Raw genomic sequence first — 15,947 nt, forward strand, 5'->3', positions numbered from 1 at the left:
TATTCCAGTGACGAAGAGTTGCAGTTTTTTTATTTGTTTTTTTGGTAGATAAAATATTGTATGAAACTGTGCGTGAAGTACTTTTTGCGCACTTAGGCGATGTATAGCACTCGGTCCGATCGTGCTCTAAACATCGCGTGCGTGCGCAAAAACCATACTTCACGAACTGTTTTATAAATAACTTAGTATTTCACTGCGTAACAATTTTTGTTAGATTATCTTGGTCATTCGGAGCAAAAAGGTCTCTTGTGATTTTTCTCTAAAATTTGTAGTTTTCGAGTTAAGGCGCGTTTACATGTATCTAGTAACTGGCGCCAGTCGCACTGGAACGACAGTGCTGGCATCATGTAAACGCTTTTTTGTTCCAGTCCAGCGCTGTCTGCCAGCGCTGTCTCGAATAGAAGGCTGGTCTATTTTTCGTGCCAGTGGCACTCGTCCGCGTCCCCTCTAACCCCGTGCCAGTGGTTGTAGACACGTGTAAACACAGCGTTCCAGTCGCTGGCGCTGTCGTACCTGTGGTTTCAGTGGCCGTATTAGGATTTTTAATAAGAGTGCCAGTGAGATTGGCACCAGTTACTGGATACGTGTAAACGAACCTATCCAGCGCTGTCTTAGTCAAGCACTCGCATTCCAGTGAGACTGGCGCCAGTTACTGGATACGTGTAAACGTTACTTTATACGAGATTTAAAATTTGAAAAATACGAAATGGCCATGTTTAAGGCTTAATAACTCGATTAAAAACTATTATTATGAAAGTCAGAAAGTCACCTAATCAAAGTTTAAAGCCCCCCCCCCCCCCCCCCATTACAAGACCCTGAAGAAATTTTTGTCATTATTTTATTACTAAGCTGTTATTTTTAAGTAATAATAATTAGTGCCATGCACGTACACCCGCGTCAATACGATCTAACCACTTATTGTTATTAATTAAAAATAACAGCTAAGTAATAAATTAATGACACAGATTTCTTCATGATCATGTAGCGGGGGATTTTAACTTTGATTTAGTCACTTTCTGACTTTCTTAGTAATAATTTTTAACCGAGTTAATAAGCCTTGAAAATGGCAATTTTCGCGTTTTTCAAATTTTAAATTTCTTATTACTGGAAAAAGATCAACTTTACAGAAAAATTATAAGAGACCTTTTTTGTCCAGAATGGTCCAGAAAACCTAAAAAAATTGTCTGGGCCAAAAATATTTTGATTTTTGCAATTTGATTAAAAAAATTGTTAAAAAAAATTTGGACCACTTTTTGCGTGGGCGACTTCTTGAACCTTATCCTGGGGTGTCTCGCTAATGTGATTATGCAAAAAAATCTTATGGGAATATTTTTCCCAACGAATCCGCCGTTTTCGCCTTGTCTAGGACTGAGTGGTGGCAAATCATACCGCTTAACTCCCCCGGCATTAAAATATTCTCTGAGAACTCGGGCAGTATGGAGTTTATCATTATCTTACATTAAATGCCATGTTCGCCCATACTAGTCATGAAAGACGAAACACGATCATCTAAAACTACGCCAGTCAATGGGAGCAAGAATAGCATATTACCTCCGAATTTTATCCTACTGCATGAATTTTAATGAAATTATGGGAATAGCCTCTACTTATCTTTTAATTTAAAATCTAGCCTATGACGATGTGCGGTTTTACCTTGGGGGTGGTTCCCACCCCTTCTCGGGGGGTGAAAAATTTTTTGGTTATAATAACCACGAAAGTGACTAAGAAGCTAATCCTTAGTAAAAACTGTTGTATAATTTTTTTTTAAAACAATACTTTTTGAGATATTCGCGGTTGAAAATTGGCCATTTTCATTGAAAAATGACACCTTTGCTGACGGTTTTTTGCGAATACACTAAAAACTATGCAATTAACGGAAAAACTATACAAAATATTTTTGTAGCTTATAAAAACACAAAGAGACTCGTTCCTTCATAAATCTTCTAGTTATAATACAAAAAGAGACATGGTAGGTGAGAAAAGCTTGTTTTTTTTGTGCATGCTCAAATCGGTGTTTATAACTAGACTAGGGATGGCGGTTTTTGACAAAACACCGGTTTTCGGTTATACCGGTTTTTTTTGCTTACGGTTTAACCTGGCGGTTATAACCGGCCAAAAAAACCGGTTTTTTGGAAAAACCGGTTTTCGGTTTTTTGAATCCAATAGGTTACAAACTTACATTCACTATACACTTTAGTTTGCGATACTCCATTCGACTCAATATGAATATGATCAAAATTAGTACTATCGAAAGAACATGTATTAATTTTAACACGTTTGTATATTTGTAGAATAAGTAGAACTCATTTTAACTCATTTAATAATTCCTGTATGAGTGTATCGTTTTGAAAACGTAGGGAAATTCTTGTAGATTCGTATTCGTAATCAGTAATTCGATATTCATAGTCAGAGCATTATTTTTGGTAATCAGAAAAAGTCATTCACCCACTTTCAATGTCAAGAGTTAAGTGTGAAAAATAGATGATGTTTGCGTCTAATTCAACCAGATCACTTCTTATGTAAATATTATGATTAAAAATACCTTTTCAAGGAAATATTATAATAATACTTAGTAATTGTTTCTGGCTGATGTGAGATTGCACTTTCAGTTTGCTTCTGTATTTTATAAAATAAAATAAAATTTGAATTATGGTTTTGTTTGGAATAATTACTTGAGAATAATAGTTATGATTGGGATCCAAAATAATACCTAACCTAATCCTAATCACCGTAAAAAGCTAATAACCGGTTTTTACTTTAAAAAGAAAAAACCGGTTATAACCGGAAAAAAAAACGGTAAAACCGGTTATTGCGAAGTAAAAAAACCGGTTTTAGGTTTAAACCGGTAGGTTTTTCCCATCCCTAAACTAGACCAGTAAGGATCTGCGAAAAAACGTCTATTTTTGGATGTGAGAGGCGGCATTCGGATTTTTGCAGATAAAGTTAGCTGACACCTTCAGTAATAATAATTGACTTATGCTCCTTCTCAAATATGTCCGGAACATTAATAAAAAAATTCAAATATTTAAAAATTTCGAAAAACATCGATTTTTTCTGTTTTCTTTGCTTATAACTTTTTGCTTATAACGATTTGTTTTGGAACAAAGTCGTAAAGAAATAAAGTAAAGAGATAAAGTAAAAATATAATTAAATTTTGTATGATATACAACTGGTAAAAAATATCTTAAGGTATTACCTTTTCTGCAATATAGCAATAAATACAAAATAAGGGGGCAAAATAAGTCTGTTGTTATTCAATATTTTTTAACCACTTTGGTGGCACTTAGAACCCTAGTAATTCGCTTAAGAAATTCTTTGTAATATACTTAAATCGTGTACCAAATTTCATTAAAATCGACCAAATAAATTTTGCATAATAAATTTGCAATCTAAATGTTTTTAAAAAAGTTCAAATTTTTTAAAATCTTTCTGAACAAAAAGTAGACCATTTAGAAGTTGGCTAATTTTTTTACATATACATAAAGATGTGCTCTACCTATCTAATAAACTTTACAGAATTATAATCGGATTATTTACGGGCCCTCAGCAATGTTTTAAATTTATAAACAATTTTTTGGCTTATAAATAAATAGCTTTGTTTAATAATAAAAAAATGAATTTTTAGCAATTCAAAGAATAGGGAACTTGCATAAATTTTTAAATTCGAAAAAAATGTTATAAATCACAACAGAACATAATTTAAAACATGTATCAAAGATAAAAAAGTTTTGTTTGTCTTTCGTTTGGCCCATAAAGACGATTAAAAATTCAAATTAAAACAGGTGGCAAAAAACGCGTCGTGACGTCACTGGGTTGTACATTTACATTTTTCCAATAAAGTAAACAGAATTTTAAATTAGACGTTATAAACGTCAGTAGAAAATACATATATGTGACGTTACAAGTGTTTTTGATCGTTTGAACTATTCATAGAAAATTTTTACTTTTACAAAATGGTTTAATTTTCAATAGTAAACCTTCGTTCCTTTTCTTCAAAAACAGTATAAAACTCCAATTTTAACAAACTGGTATATATTATTACAATGACATACAATAAATGTCATTAGAATATAAATATTTTTGACTTATTCCACGACGATGAGCTGGCCAAATACCCAAGTAGGTGGAGGCCAATAAACTAAAGAAGGAGAAGAAGAATATACCTAAATATAGGGTTGTGTCTAGGTATACGTTAACGTGTACGCAAATAAAAAAGTTAGAGTGTCCATGATTTCTTATTTTTTATTTGTTTAGTGTTTGTTTTTAAATTAACTATGGAGTGTGGACAATTATTTAGTTCTTTTAACGGGTTTAAGAACATTTTAAAACAGCACGAAAAAGATAAGGGACTATAAATTAATATATATTTTTTAGTTATAAATGAAATAGTACTACCGTCCAAGATTAAAATAAAAGGAAGACCTAAAGCTTTCACAATAATAATTAACTTGTTCTGAAGCTATTATCCTTGTGGAATTTTTGTAATCAACTATTCTAAATGAGAACTAAGCCACAATTTAACTAAAAAATTGATTTTATTAACGTTTCGACGTCTAAACCTGATGTCGTTGTCAAAATAAAAAACATTATTAAATTAAACAAAAATGTTGTTGCTTAGTAAAAAATTTTTTCTAATAATTTATTTAATCTGACTAATTTTTGTATTTTGACAATGACATCCGATTTGGACGTCGAAACGTTAATAAAATAATTTTTTAGTTAAATTGTGGCTTATTTTGCATTTAGAATAGTTGATTATAATAATTCACTTACATATAAAAATTATTTTAACAATATTTTGTACCTACATGTCATGTCAACTAAATACATATAATTATTTTGCTAACCTAAATATATACTTTTATATATATATATATATATATATATATATATATATATATATATATACATTGATTTATTACAATTAAGTTTGAAACATCTGAATAGTTCTGCTTCCCTTCCCTTAACAAATATTTTTCTATCAAACACTAAACATATCAAAATAGCATGTACTAAAATGTATAGTCACTGCGCAAGCTAAATAATGACGTCACTGGCTTGATGAAGTTTAATTCGCGTCTACCTAACTTTTTTATTTGCGTACACGTTAGCGTGTACCTAGACACAGCTAAATATAACCATAATCAAAACGAATGCAAAACTGTGTGACGTCACGGGACGTTTGAACTATTTTATACCGCCGAAGACTTTAAATATGTATTTCTAAGTTATTACGAGTTTTTGAAAAGTGAAATTTTGGAAATCTCATTTTTAAACAAAACTGAACATTATTATTTAATAAAAAAAAATGTGCAAGTTCCCTATTAAAACCGGTATAATTTGACTTAAACTTTCAAATGCTGTCGGCAGAATTGCTATTTTATTTTTTAATCAAACGTTATTCGCGTTCAAATATTGGAATTTCTCGATTTTTTGAAAGTTCCACCGCGTTTATCTCGAAAACTATGCATCATACGAAAAAACTTGTAAGAACATTTTTTGCTTAGAATTACCCAAGACATACAAAAAAATGTTTTATTTTGCGAAAAATCGATGTTATGTAATTCCTCAAGTTCTTGGTTTATAACAATCTTATCGACATCCGGATCGAAAACTTGGTAAACCCATCTAAATAAAGGAGCCCGTAGCACCCTCTCCTAAACACAGCACTAATTTTTTTATAAGCCAAAAAATTGTTTATAACTTTAAAACATTGCTGAGGCTGCTTAAATAATCCGATTTCAATTCTGTAACGTGCACTAGATAGGTGGAGTACTTCTTTATATGTAAAAAAATTGACAAATCTTTGTATGTTCTAGTTTTTGTTGTGCAAGATTTTAAAAAATTTTAATTTAAAAAAAAAAGTTTAGATTGGAAAATAATTATGCAAAATCTAGTAAGTCAATTTTAATGAAATTTGGGGTACGGTTTTAGCACATTTCAAAAATTTTCTAAGCGAATTAGGAAGGTTCCAAGTGTAACCTGAGTGATGGAAAATCATTTTATAATGACAGGCGTGTTTTTCCCCTCATTTTATATTTATTGCCATTTTGAAGCAAGGGTGATAAATTAAGACATTTTAAACCAATCGCATCTGATAGAAAATTTAATTATCTTTGTTTTATTCCTATACGACTTTGTTCTAAAATAAATAGTTTTTCAGTTGTACGCAAAAGGAGCATAACTCAATTATTATTAACGAAGTTATCACCTAACTTTATCCGCAAAAATCTGAATGCCACCTCTCACATCCACCTAAAAACAGATCCTTACTGGTCTAAACAGAGAAACGGTCGATCTTAGGTGAATAATAATGATACTAATACCTTTTGAAGTGCTTTAATAAAGCTTTAAAACAAGCAATATTAAATGTCGGATTACATTCAAACTAAGCGAGATATGCTGCAAAAAAGTTGATGACTAATGTATTTTAAGAGAAAATAAGAAGTATATTTAACCCCCATCCATCAGAATTTAAATGCATCGTTTTCCTTCTACAATACTTTTTAATATAGTTTTATTTCTATGTTCAAAAAGTGTGACGGGTTTAAAATGAATGATTTTTGAAAAAAAAATAAGATAAAATTATAGAGCGGATTTTCAAATTTTCTTGAAAATCTTCAATTTTCTTCATGTAACTTGAAAATGATAAGAGATACAGTAGCGAAAAATAAAAACAAAATTTTTCTCTAAAAAAACCCTACATTTTTATGCATTATATTTTTTTCGTATCTCTTATCAATTTCGAATTACATGGAGAAAAAGGAGATTTTTAAAAAAATTTTAAAATGTCCTCTATAATTTGAACTTTATTTTTAAACCATTTAGTTTAAACCCGTCCAACTCTTTGAACATAGAAACAACACTATAATAAAAAGCATTTTAGAAGAAAAACGATGTATTTAAATTCTGACGGATGAGGGGTTAAATATACTTATATACTTAATTTTAATGTAATTAACATTTAATACTGCTCATTTTAAAGGTATTTTCAAGCACTACAAAAGCTATTGGTATCATTATACACCTAAAATCCACCGTTTTTCTGTTATTTTAAGTTAAATACACCTATTTGAGCATGCACAAAAAAAAAAACAAACTCTTCTCACCTACCATATCTCTTTTTCTGTTATAACTAGAAGTTATGTCGATTTATGAATGAACGAATCTCTTTGCTTTTTTAGAAGCTACAAAAATATTTAATATCGTATTTTTTTTAGATGCAAAGTTTTTAAGGTATTCGCAAATAACCGTCCGCAAAGGTGTCATTTTTCAATGAAAATTGTCAATTTCCAACCACGCATAACTCAAAAAGTATTGAGTTTTCAAAAAAAAAATATAAAACAGTTTTTCTCTACTTCCATAAAAGGTCTCCAAGGCGACTTTGTCAAACGCGTCAAACGCCTTCGTCAGATCAATGAAGCAAGTATACGCTGGCATGCCGAACTCTATAGCTTTTTCTTTTATTTGTTTTATTATAAATACTGCGTCTGTTGTAGACCGCCCCTTTGTAAAACGTTGTTGTTCTTCAGCATTAATGATTTGGCTTTCCAATTTGTCCTTAAAGCGCCTGATACACACGCAATATTTAAGTACGCGGGTTTAAAGATCGCGGACTTACTCGGCTCGCCGTCGGTGATACACGGCAGACTTAAAGTACGCGGTTTTAAAGATCGCGGTCGCCGTCGGTAGCAAAAAATTTAGAAACTGTCCTCGTGGTTAAATTTTTTATTTTCTGTGTACCTAATTTTGCTGAAATCTTATGTTTTTTAGTAGAGTTTGATTATTTTTTTGACCAGGTTTTGTTAAATAGAAGAATAATTTGATTTTTTATAAGTGTGGTAAGCTGTCAAAATCATGATGTGAAGTATAGCACTTGTTTTTGATCTATTTTAATTTAATACAAGGTAGGCATAAACAAACAAAATATCATAGATTAGATGGTAATATTTTCATCAGGAGGATAAAACAGCCTCTAAATAATTAGGTTTACTCAAAAACAAATAATCAAAATAATTTAGTATAGCTTAAAATAGTGTTTTACGGTTTTCTCAAAACTTATAAAATGTAAATTGTCTCCTTTCAACAATAAACGATTGAATTATTTCTAGGCAATTTGCTTAATTAGTGAAAATATAACTGTAACTTTAAACGCAATAACATGATGGCTCGAGGCTCGTGGCTCGTGGCAGTGATACACGTACGGGTTACGAGTAAGATTTCAAACGTGTTGGATCGACGGCGTACTTACTCGGCGGACTTAAAGTACGCGTACTTGCGGTGATACACGCGCGAAAAAGGTCGCGAGCCATAAGTTCGCGTACTTACTCGCGTGTGTATCACCCCTTTAAAAATACCCGTGAAAAGTTTCATCGTCGTATTTAAGAGGGTTATTCCTCTGTAGTTTTGTGGGCAAATTTTTTGTCCTTTTTTAAATATGGGGACTGTGATGCTCTTATGCCATTCATCTGGTGTTTCAGTTTCATTTAAGATTTTTTAAAGAGTTGTGGCAGTATACATGTTGGTTCAGGGCCTCCACATTTTAATAGTTCATTGGGTATACCATCCGTTCCAGGCGATTTTCTGTTTTTTAGCTTCTTGATTTTTGCTTCTACCTCTTCGCCATTAATTGTAGCACTTCCATGTGTTTCGTATTCGTTTATATTCAGCGTTTCTTCAGCATCATATAGCTCTTTTAAATGCTCTTTTATAAATACCACCTTGGTTTGCACAAACTCGTTAATGGACCATTAATAATAGAACTTGTGTGAAAGAACTTAAAAGCAATTAATTTTGAATTTGTTATTCTTCATTAACTACTGTTGCATATTCAAGAGCTCTGAATTTAAGAAGTCTTATGCCTGGTTGCACCAACAGATCTTAAGCTCCAGTTTAGCTAAGCTCTACTTATATCTAGGGCCTCCTTGAGTATCACTTAGGTTGCATCATAATTTTAGATTCTTACCTTATTATTAATTATACCTATTATTATATTATGGTATTTTTATTGTAATATATTATAATTATATTAAATTAATTCTTATGATATTCTCGACTTAAGCTTAAGATCTGTTGGTGCAACCGGGCATTAAACAATCAATATAAATACACACATCCTGGTCGGACAGCCCTAATAGCCAAGGTCAAACAAATAAACGGAAGAAGAAAAATATTTCTTAATACGTCTTCTTTTTTTCAAAGAACGTTTTCTGTATGGAGTAAATCACACGGAACTGCCATAACAAAATATATTTTGTAAATTTTGACATTCTAAAAGCAGTGTCACAAAAGTCACAAAATGGCGGTTTGTTTACTTTGGCGAAAAAGTATAAAACGTCATTATAGATATTATATTAGTGATTCAGTATATTTTATGTCTTTTAAATGGAAACTTTAAGGTGGTCATTTCAGATAGTGTTGTCAATATCCTCTAAAATGTGGAAATATGTTTGTTTTCAATTCAGAAAATGTACTAGGAAAATTCTTCAGCACCAAGTTATAAGATATGATATAGTTCCTTTATCACCATTATCGAAACATAGGTTAAGCATTGTTAAAAGAAAAATTCTTGTTCTGGATTTGGACGAAACGTTAGTACACTCACATCATAATGGTGTCGCCAGACAAATAGTAAGACCAAAAATGCCGCCTGATTTTATATTGGACATTGAAATTGAGAGGCATCCTGTTCAATTTTTTGTGCATAAGAGACCACACGTTAGCTATTTTTTAGATATAGTGTCCAAATGGTACGAATTAGTGATTTTTACTGCAAGCATTCAAGCATACGGTACAGAAGTAGCCGATATATTAGACGCTGGTAAAGGTATCCTATCGAGAAGATTTTACAGGCAACATTGCACACAAGAAATTGGTTCCTATACTAAAGATTTAAGTACTGTCAGTGATGATCTTTCTAGCATTTTCATAATAGATAATAGTCCAGGTGCATATAGAGCATATCCAAATAATGCAATTGCTATAAAGTCATGGTTTTCTGATCCGACAGATATAGCTTTACTGAATCTTCTACCGTTACTAGATGCTCTCAGGTTCACGTCAGATGTGAGATCTGTATTATCGAGAAATTTACATTTGAACAAACTGTCATAGAATATAAAAGTGTCTGTGTGAAATTGTACCAATTGCTTTCCTGCCGCTAGTTGTATACTGATCAATAGAAAAGAGTAAATATTACTTTGTCTTAAGAGAAAATATTTTTTAATAAAAAGATAAACATAAAATTTGTGTTTTAGTGAAATTTAATAAAAAAAATAAAATACCATTTAATAAAAAAAAAGAAAAAAATTTAATTTAAATTTTATTTTATTCTTAATCTAGTTATTTGATCATAAAAGTTTTGGACTTATTTATTATGTTTGTTGGTGGTGTGCTTAATGCAGCGTTTCTCAACGTTTTACCATTTGCGCCCAAATTTTCCATAATTATATTCACCGTGCCCCCCCCTCGTTCAATAACAATATATCTATGCAATAATAATATACCTTGAGCAGCATGAAACCTAATAAACTAAAAAAACATTGGGAAACGCTTCATAGTGAGTACAAAAACAAACCCCGAGAATTCTTCGAGTTAAAATTAAAATGGCGTGAAAAGCTAAAATTAGTTTTAATAAAAACTTTGACTGTGAATGAAATAGCTTTACTTGCCTCTTATAAAGTCTGATATTAAATAGCCAGATCTAAAAAGTCTAACACTATTGGTGAAGATCTTATATTACCAACTGCAATCAAAATTGTAGAAACTGTGTTTGGAGATAATTTTGCTAAAAAACTGGGGTGTATACCTCTATCAAATGATACTGTTGCCCGCCGAATTGGTGATATAGCTGAATATGTACAGGATCAGCTAATCAGGAAGTTGCGTGAAAAGCTGTTTTCGATTCAGCTTGATGAGGCAACAGTAGCAATAAATATGCTCATTTTATTGCATACGTTCGATTTTGTGATGGCAGATCAGTAGTAGAACTACTTTTCTGCAAACCAATAGAATTGATAGCAAAGTCGCTTGAATCATTTGCTATGTTAAATGATTATATAAATGAAGCAAAAATAGAGACACTGTATGATCAACAGAGAAGCTCTGGCTCGAATATTGTGCTACGGTTGTAACAATAGTTAATTATCTACATAAAAATGAGACCTTTGAAAACTAGAATCTTTTCAGTACTTTGCAAAGATATGGATGCAGTACATTCAGCACTATTATTTTATTGTGAGGCAAGCTGGTTATTACGTGGGAAATTTTTACAACGTGTTTTGAATTAAGACATGAAATCGCCATTTTTCTAGAAGAAGAAAAGAGGCCGCAAGCCTAGATGTTTCACGATGGTTTATTTTTGATGAAATTGAGTTACCTGGTTGATATATTCGAGAAACTAAATAATTTGAACTTACAACTTCAAGGGCCCAATACACATATATTTGATACGAATGATAAAGTTACCGCTTTATGTAGAAAATTGAAATTGTGAAGCAGAAATTTAAAGCAAAAAACCTAGAAATATTTGAAAATGTGGATGAATGTTTTAAAACTTACCAGGCTGAAGAACAACACGTGAAAGTTGTTTTTGTAACCATTGAAAATCATTTAGCAATGCTGAAAAAAAATTTTAAAAGATATTTTTCGCCGACGACCAATTAATACGTACCTAATAGTTATGAGTGGGTCGGGAATCCGTTTCAAATTACACCCGAAGAGCTCTCTACTGCAGAAGAAGAAACCTTCATAGACTTCACAGCAAATGCTCAAATCAAGAAACAGTTTAATATTAGAGCCCTCTTTGAATTTTGGGCAGGGGTAAATGATGAGTTTTCTGCACTGAAAATCAGAGCGTTCCGTATACTATTACCGTTTTCACCATCCTACCTTTGCGAAACAGGATTTTCCGCGATGGCTGCTTTAAAGACCAAATATAGATCGCAGCTAAATATAGAGAAAGAACTGAGAGCGTCTATTTCTAATATTACACCCTGTTTCGATAAGCATTGCTCTGCAAAACAGGCCCAAGGAAGTCACTAATTTACATTAAAGTTGTTGATTTAGTATTCAGTGCTCATAACTATGTATAGCTTCTTGTTCATGGGTATTTTATTTTTTTGTTTGTCAGAATTTTGTTTTGCTTTGATTTTAGTAAATTAGTCAATGTTTTAGGTGTTTTTTTTTTGATATTTTCACGCCCCCCATTGCTAAAAGCGCGCCATCCTAGGGGGGCGCGCCCCACAGGTTAAGAATCACTGGCTTAATGTGCTTTTAGATTAGTCCATGGAATCTTATGGGAAGCATTAACACCAACTCAGTGGTATAAAGCAGAAATTATCCTACTTCATAAAAAGGCGATATAATGGACCTCAGTAACTAAAGGCCCATTATGGGCCTGTAGTTTCTACTAAGTGGTTCTGTAAATATGGGAAAGCCTACTAAACCAGTTAACGAGTTCGTGCAGACCAGGGGAGTATTTATAAAACAGCATTTTAAAGAGCTATATGATGCTGAAGAAACGCTTAATATAAACGAATACGAAACACATAGAAGTGCTACAATTAATGGCGAAGAGGTAGAAGCAAAGATCAAGAAGCTAAAAAACAGAAAATTGGTTGGAACGAATGGTATACCTAATAAACTATTAAAATATGGAGGCCCTGAACTAGCATGTAAACCAGGGGTGGGCAAATACTTTTAAGCGCGGGCCAAAATGAAATTTTCAAAATGTCTCCCGGGCCGGAGACATATTATATCCAGTATGTACGCTGCGTACAATGTTTTTGGTGGAGATTTTTCTCTGTCCAAGAAAGTTTTTTGACATAAATACTATAAGTATCATTTTAAAGTATTTGGACAAATACATTTGACTGCTAATAATAAATAATAGTAATAATAAATTGTCTTACTTGTGTGTACATGCGAACAATTTGTTCTTAGTAAAATTTCGAAATTTTTAAAATGGTCCATTATATTAAGCCATAACAGGCATCCAGATAAAAATTGACATTCATAAATTCAAGAGCAGCCTTTTTGAAGATAAGGAAATTTCTGAGCAATCAAAGATTCAATCTGCAAATCTGATATCGGATGGTAAAATGTTATGTCAAGTCAACTATCACAGTAATAATTTAAAGGTGTCAACTGATCCAGTATGGTCATGTAGAAAGATTGGACGACGACAGGCTGCCAAAACAAACTTTAAAATGAACGCCAAAAAAAGAAGGAAGAGAGGAAAGCCGAAACAATCCGGGCTAGGTGACATTCAGAAGACAATGTCGGAAAGGAACCTTCACCCTGGCGAATGCAACGACGGACGAAGCTGGAAACTGGGAACCGGAAGGCGGAAACCCTATAAAAACCCGGGATAATAATAAAAATGTTATGTCCACCCTATTCTTCTTTCTTGGATTGTCAATGCTGACTTAGTGAGAAAGCTGGAAGCTTTTGACATGTGGCTTTTTAGGAGAATTTTGAAAATACCATCGACCGATCATATTACGAACAAAATGGTGTTGCACAGAATGGAAAAGGAACAGAGAACTTTGACCATCGTTAAAGAGAGAGAGACAGCAAGGAGAAAGGGCACATACTAATAAATGATAAGTACGATGTTGTATGTTGTTGAAGCAGCTGATTATGAAGGGTAAAAATGAAGGAAAAGGGTCCTGGTAGACGACAAATACCCTGGCCCAAAAATATTCGCGCCTGAACCGGGTTAAACACATAGAGGTTTTTAAGAAAAGCAGAAGAACGAGATTAATTATTTATATGAACCCTACAAACACTAATCTAATACTGTTAATATCAACAAAATCGCATAACAGAGATTAAGAGCGTAGCCGCAAAATTTCGGGCCAATGCTTTTTAAATGAATCCTTTTTTTCGAATACTGAGAAAAATAATAAATATTTTTGAAAAATTTAAACGCAGAATGAAAGATTAAATTATTACTGAGAGCCAAAAGTCCCTTAGAGTAAACAAAATGTTTTTTTTTGAATGAGATATTTGAAATTAAAAATCACACTAATTTTTTTCTTTTTTTTTATCCCTGCGACTTACTAAAATAAGCATTGTAGAAGTTTTCAGGGACTTTCGGCCCTCGGCAGTATAATTTTCTCAGGCTTCGAAAACAATGAATGCATTTAAAAATCATTGCGCCTATCCTCTTAAAAAAGTTTGCGGGATTTTTCAACGGGCGGGATAAAGTAAGCAAAAGGGCCGCATCCGGCCCGCGGGCCGCCTTTTGCCCACCCTTGATGTAAACTCTCGAAACTCTTTAAAAAAATCTTAAATGAAACTGAAACACCAGATGAATGGCATAAGAGCATCACAATTCCCATATTTAAAAGAGGACAAAAAACCTGCCCACAAAACTACAGAGGAATAACCCTCTTAAATATGACGATGAAACGTTTCACGGGTATTCTTAAAGACAAATTGGAAAGGCAAATCATTAATGCTGAAGAACAACAACGTTTTACAAAGGGGCGGTCTACCACAGACGCATTTAGAATAAAACAAATAAAAGAAAAAGCTATAGAGTTCGGCCTACCTTTGAAGTGGTGGACAAATTCACATACTTGAGCTCCCTGATCACCAAGAAGAAAGTCATGACGGAAGAAATCAAGAGAAGAATAATGCTAGCGAACAAATGCTATTTTGGACTGAGTAGATATATGAGAAGCAGAAACTTAAGTCAAAAAACAAAAATAACCATATTCAAAACCCTTATACAACCAGTGTTGACATATGGATCGGAGACATGGACCATCTCAGATGGAAGCGGATAGCAGATGAAAACCTTCTGCTCATATTTGAAGGAGGGACCCTAAGAGGAATATTCGGTGGCATCTGTAAAAATGGTATTTTGAGGAGGAGGTACAACTACGAGGTATACCACAGATTTAAACATATTTGGTGGTAAAGACGTAGTATCTCTTATAAGAATAGAAAGACTAAGATGGACAGGACATCTAGCAAGATCACAGCATAACAACCATTCTAAAAGAATCCTTATGTCACAACCTGTGGGAAGTAGAAATAGGGGTAGGCCAAAACTTAGATGGAAGGATGGTGTAGATGAGGATGGAAGAAAAATAGGAGCAGCAAACTGGCAACGGTTAGCAATGGATAGGACTGACTGGCGTAATAGACTTGGGAAGGTCGAGGCTCTTTCATAGGGCTGTAGCACCATTGATGATGATGATAGAGTTCGGCATGCCAGCGCATATTTGCTTCATTGATCTGATGAAGGCGTTTGACAGAGTTCGCCTGGGAGACCTTCTTATGCTAGTAATAGCAAATAAAACACCGACCAGCATAACAAAGATAGTCCATAACCAAAATAACAACAACGTAACCAAAGTTAGAGCAGAAGACCAGTTCACTGAAAATAGTCCAACATCGGGAGGAATTTGACAAGGCGACCGTTTAAGCCAATTCTTGTTTGACTTACTTATGGGAAAAACTATAAACAAAGAAACATCTCTTAATCTCGGATATAGAATGGGCAAGAAAAGAATTGGTATGGTGTGTTAAGCAGATGATGCAGCAATTATTGTCGAATCAGAGGATGATCTTCAGAGTCAGGTCTTTCAGTTCTTTTAAATAAGCCGGCAATTAAATAAGAACATTTCTACCAACAAAACTAAATGTACGACAATAGCAAAAGATCCGCTCAGATGTAAGTTAGTGGTTGACAACAACCCCACAGAACAGGTGATGTAATTCAGATATCTGGACTATCTAAAAGTATCTAGAATGCAGGGCTGATATTTGGTTACTGTTCCATGGATGAGGGAATTTTTAGCTAATTGCTCTACGTGTTCATTATGTGTAAGTCCTGAATGTGCTTTGATCCACATAAGTTGTATTTTTGGGTGTCTTTATTAATTTCAAATAAGATTTTCTTTATTAAGAAAATGTATGGATTAGAAGTACTA

The 15,947-nt window shown here is 33.0% G+C and overlaps 2 protein-coding genes across 2 annotated transcripts in view; both read left to right on the forward strand.

The window, feature by feature from the left end:
- LOC114334288 (dynein axonemal heavy chain 1-like) overlaps positions 1 to 15,947 on the forward strand; it is a 947,682-nt gene that overhangs the window by 362,733 nt on the left and 569,002 nt on the right. The window lies entirely within an intron of this gene.
- On the forward strand, positions 9,316 to 10,232 carry LOC114334287 (CTD nuclear envelope phosphatase 1A-like). Its single transcript, XM_050661242.1, has one exon. The coding sequence runs from the start codon at positions 9,385 to 9,387 to the stop codon at positions 10,111 to 10,113; it is 729 nt and encodes a 242-aa protein (XP_050517199.1). The 5' UTR covers positions 9,316 to 9,384; the 3' UTR covers positions 10,114 to 10,232.

The sequence above is a fragment of the Diabrotica virgifera genome, chromosome 9, assembly GCF_917563875.1.
Source record: "Diabrotica virgifera virgifera chromosome 9, PGI_DIABVI_V3a".
Lineage (NCBI taxonomy): Eukaryota > Metazoa > Arthropoda > Insecta > Coleoptera > Chrysomelidae > Diabrotica > Diabrotica virgifera.

Coding starts and splice junctions, on each gene's coding strand:
- LOC114334287 (XM_050661242.1), top strand. CDS start 9,385: ATGGAAACTTTAAGGTGGTCATTTCAGATAGTGTTGTCAATATCCTCT.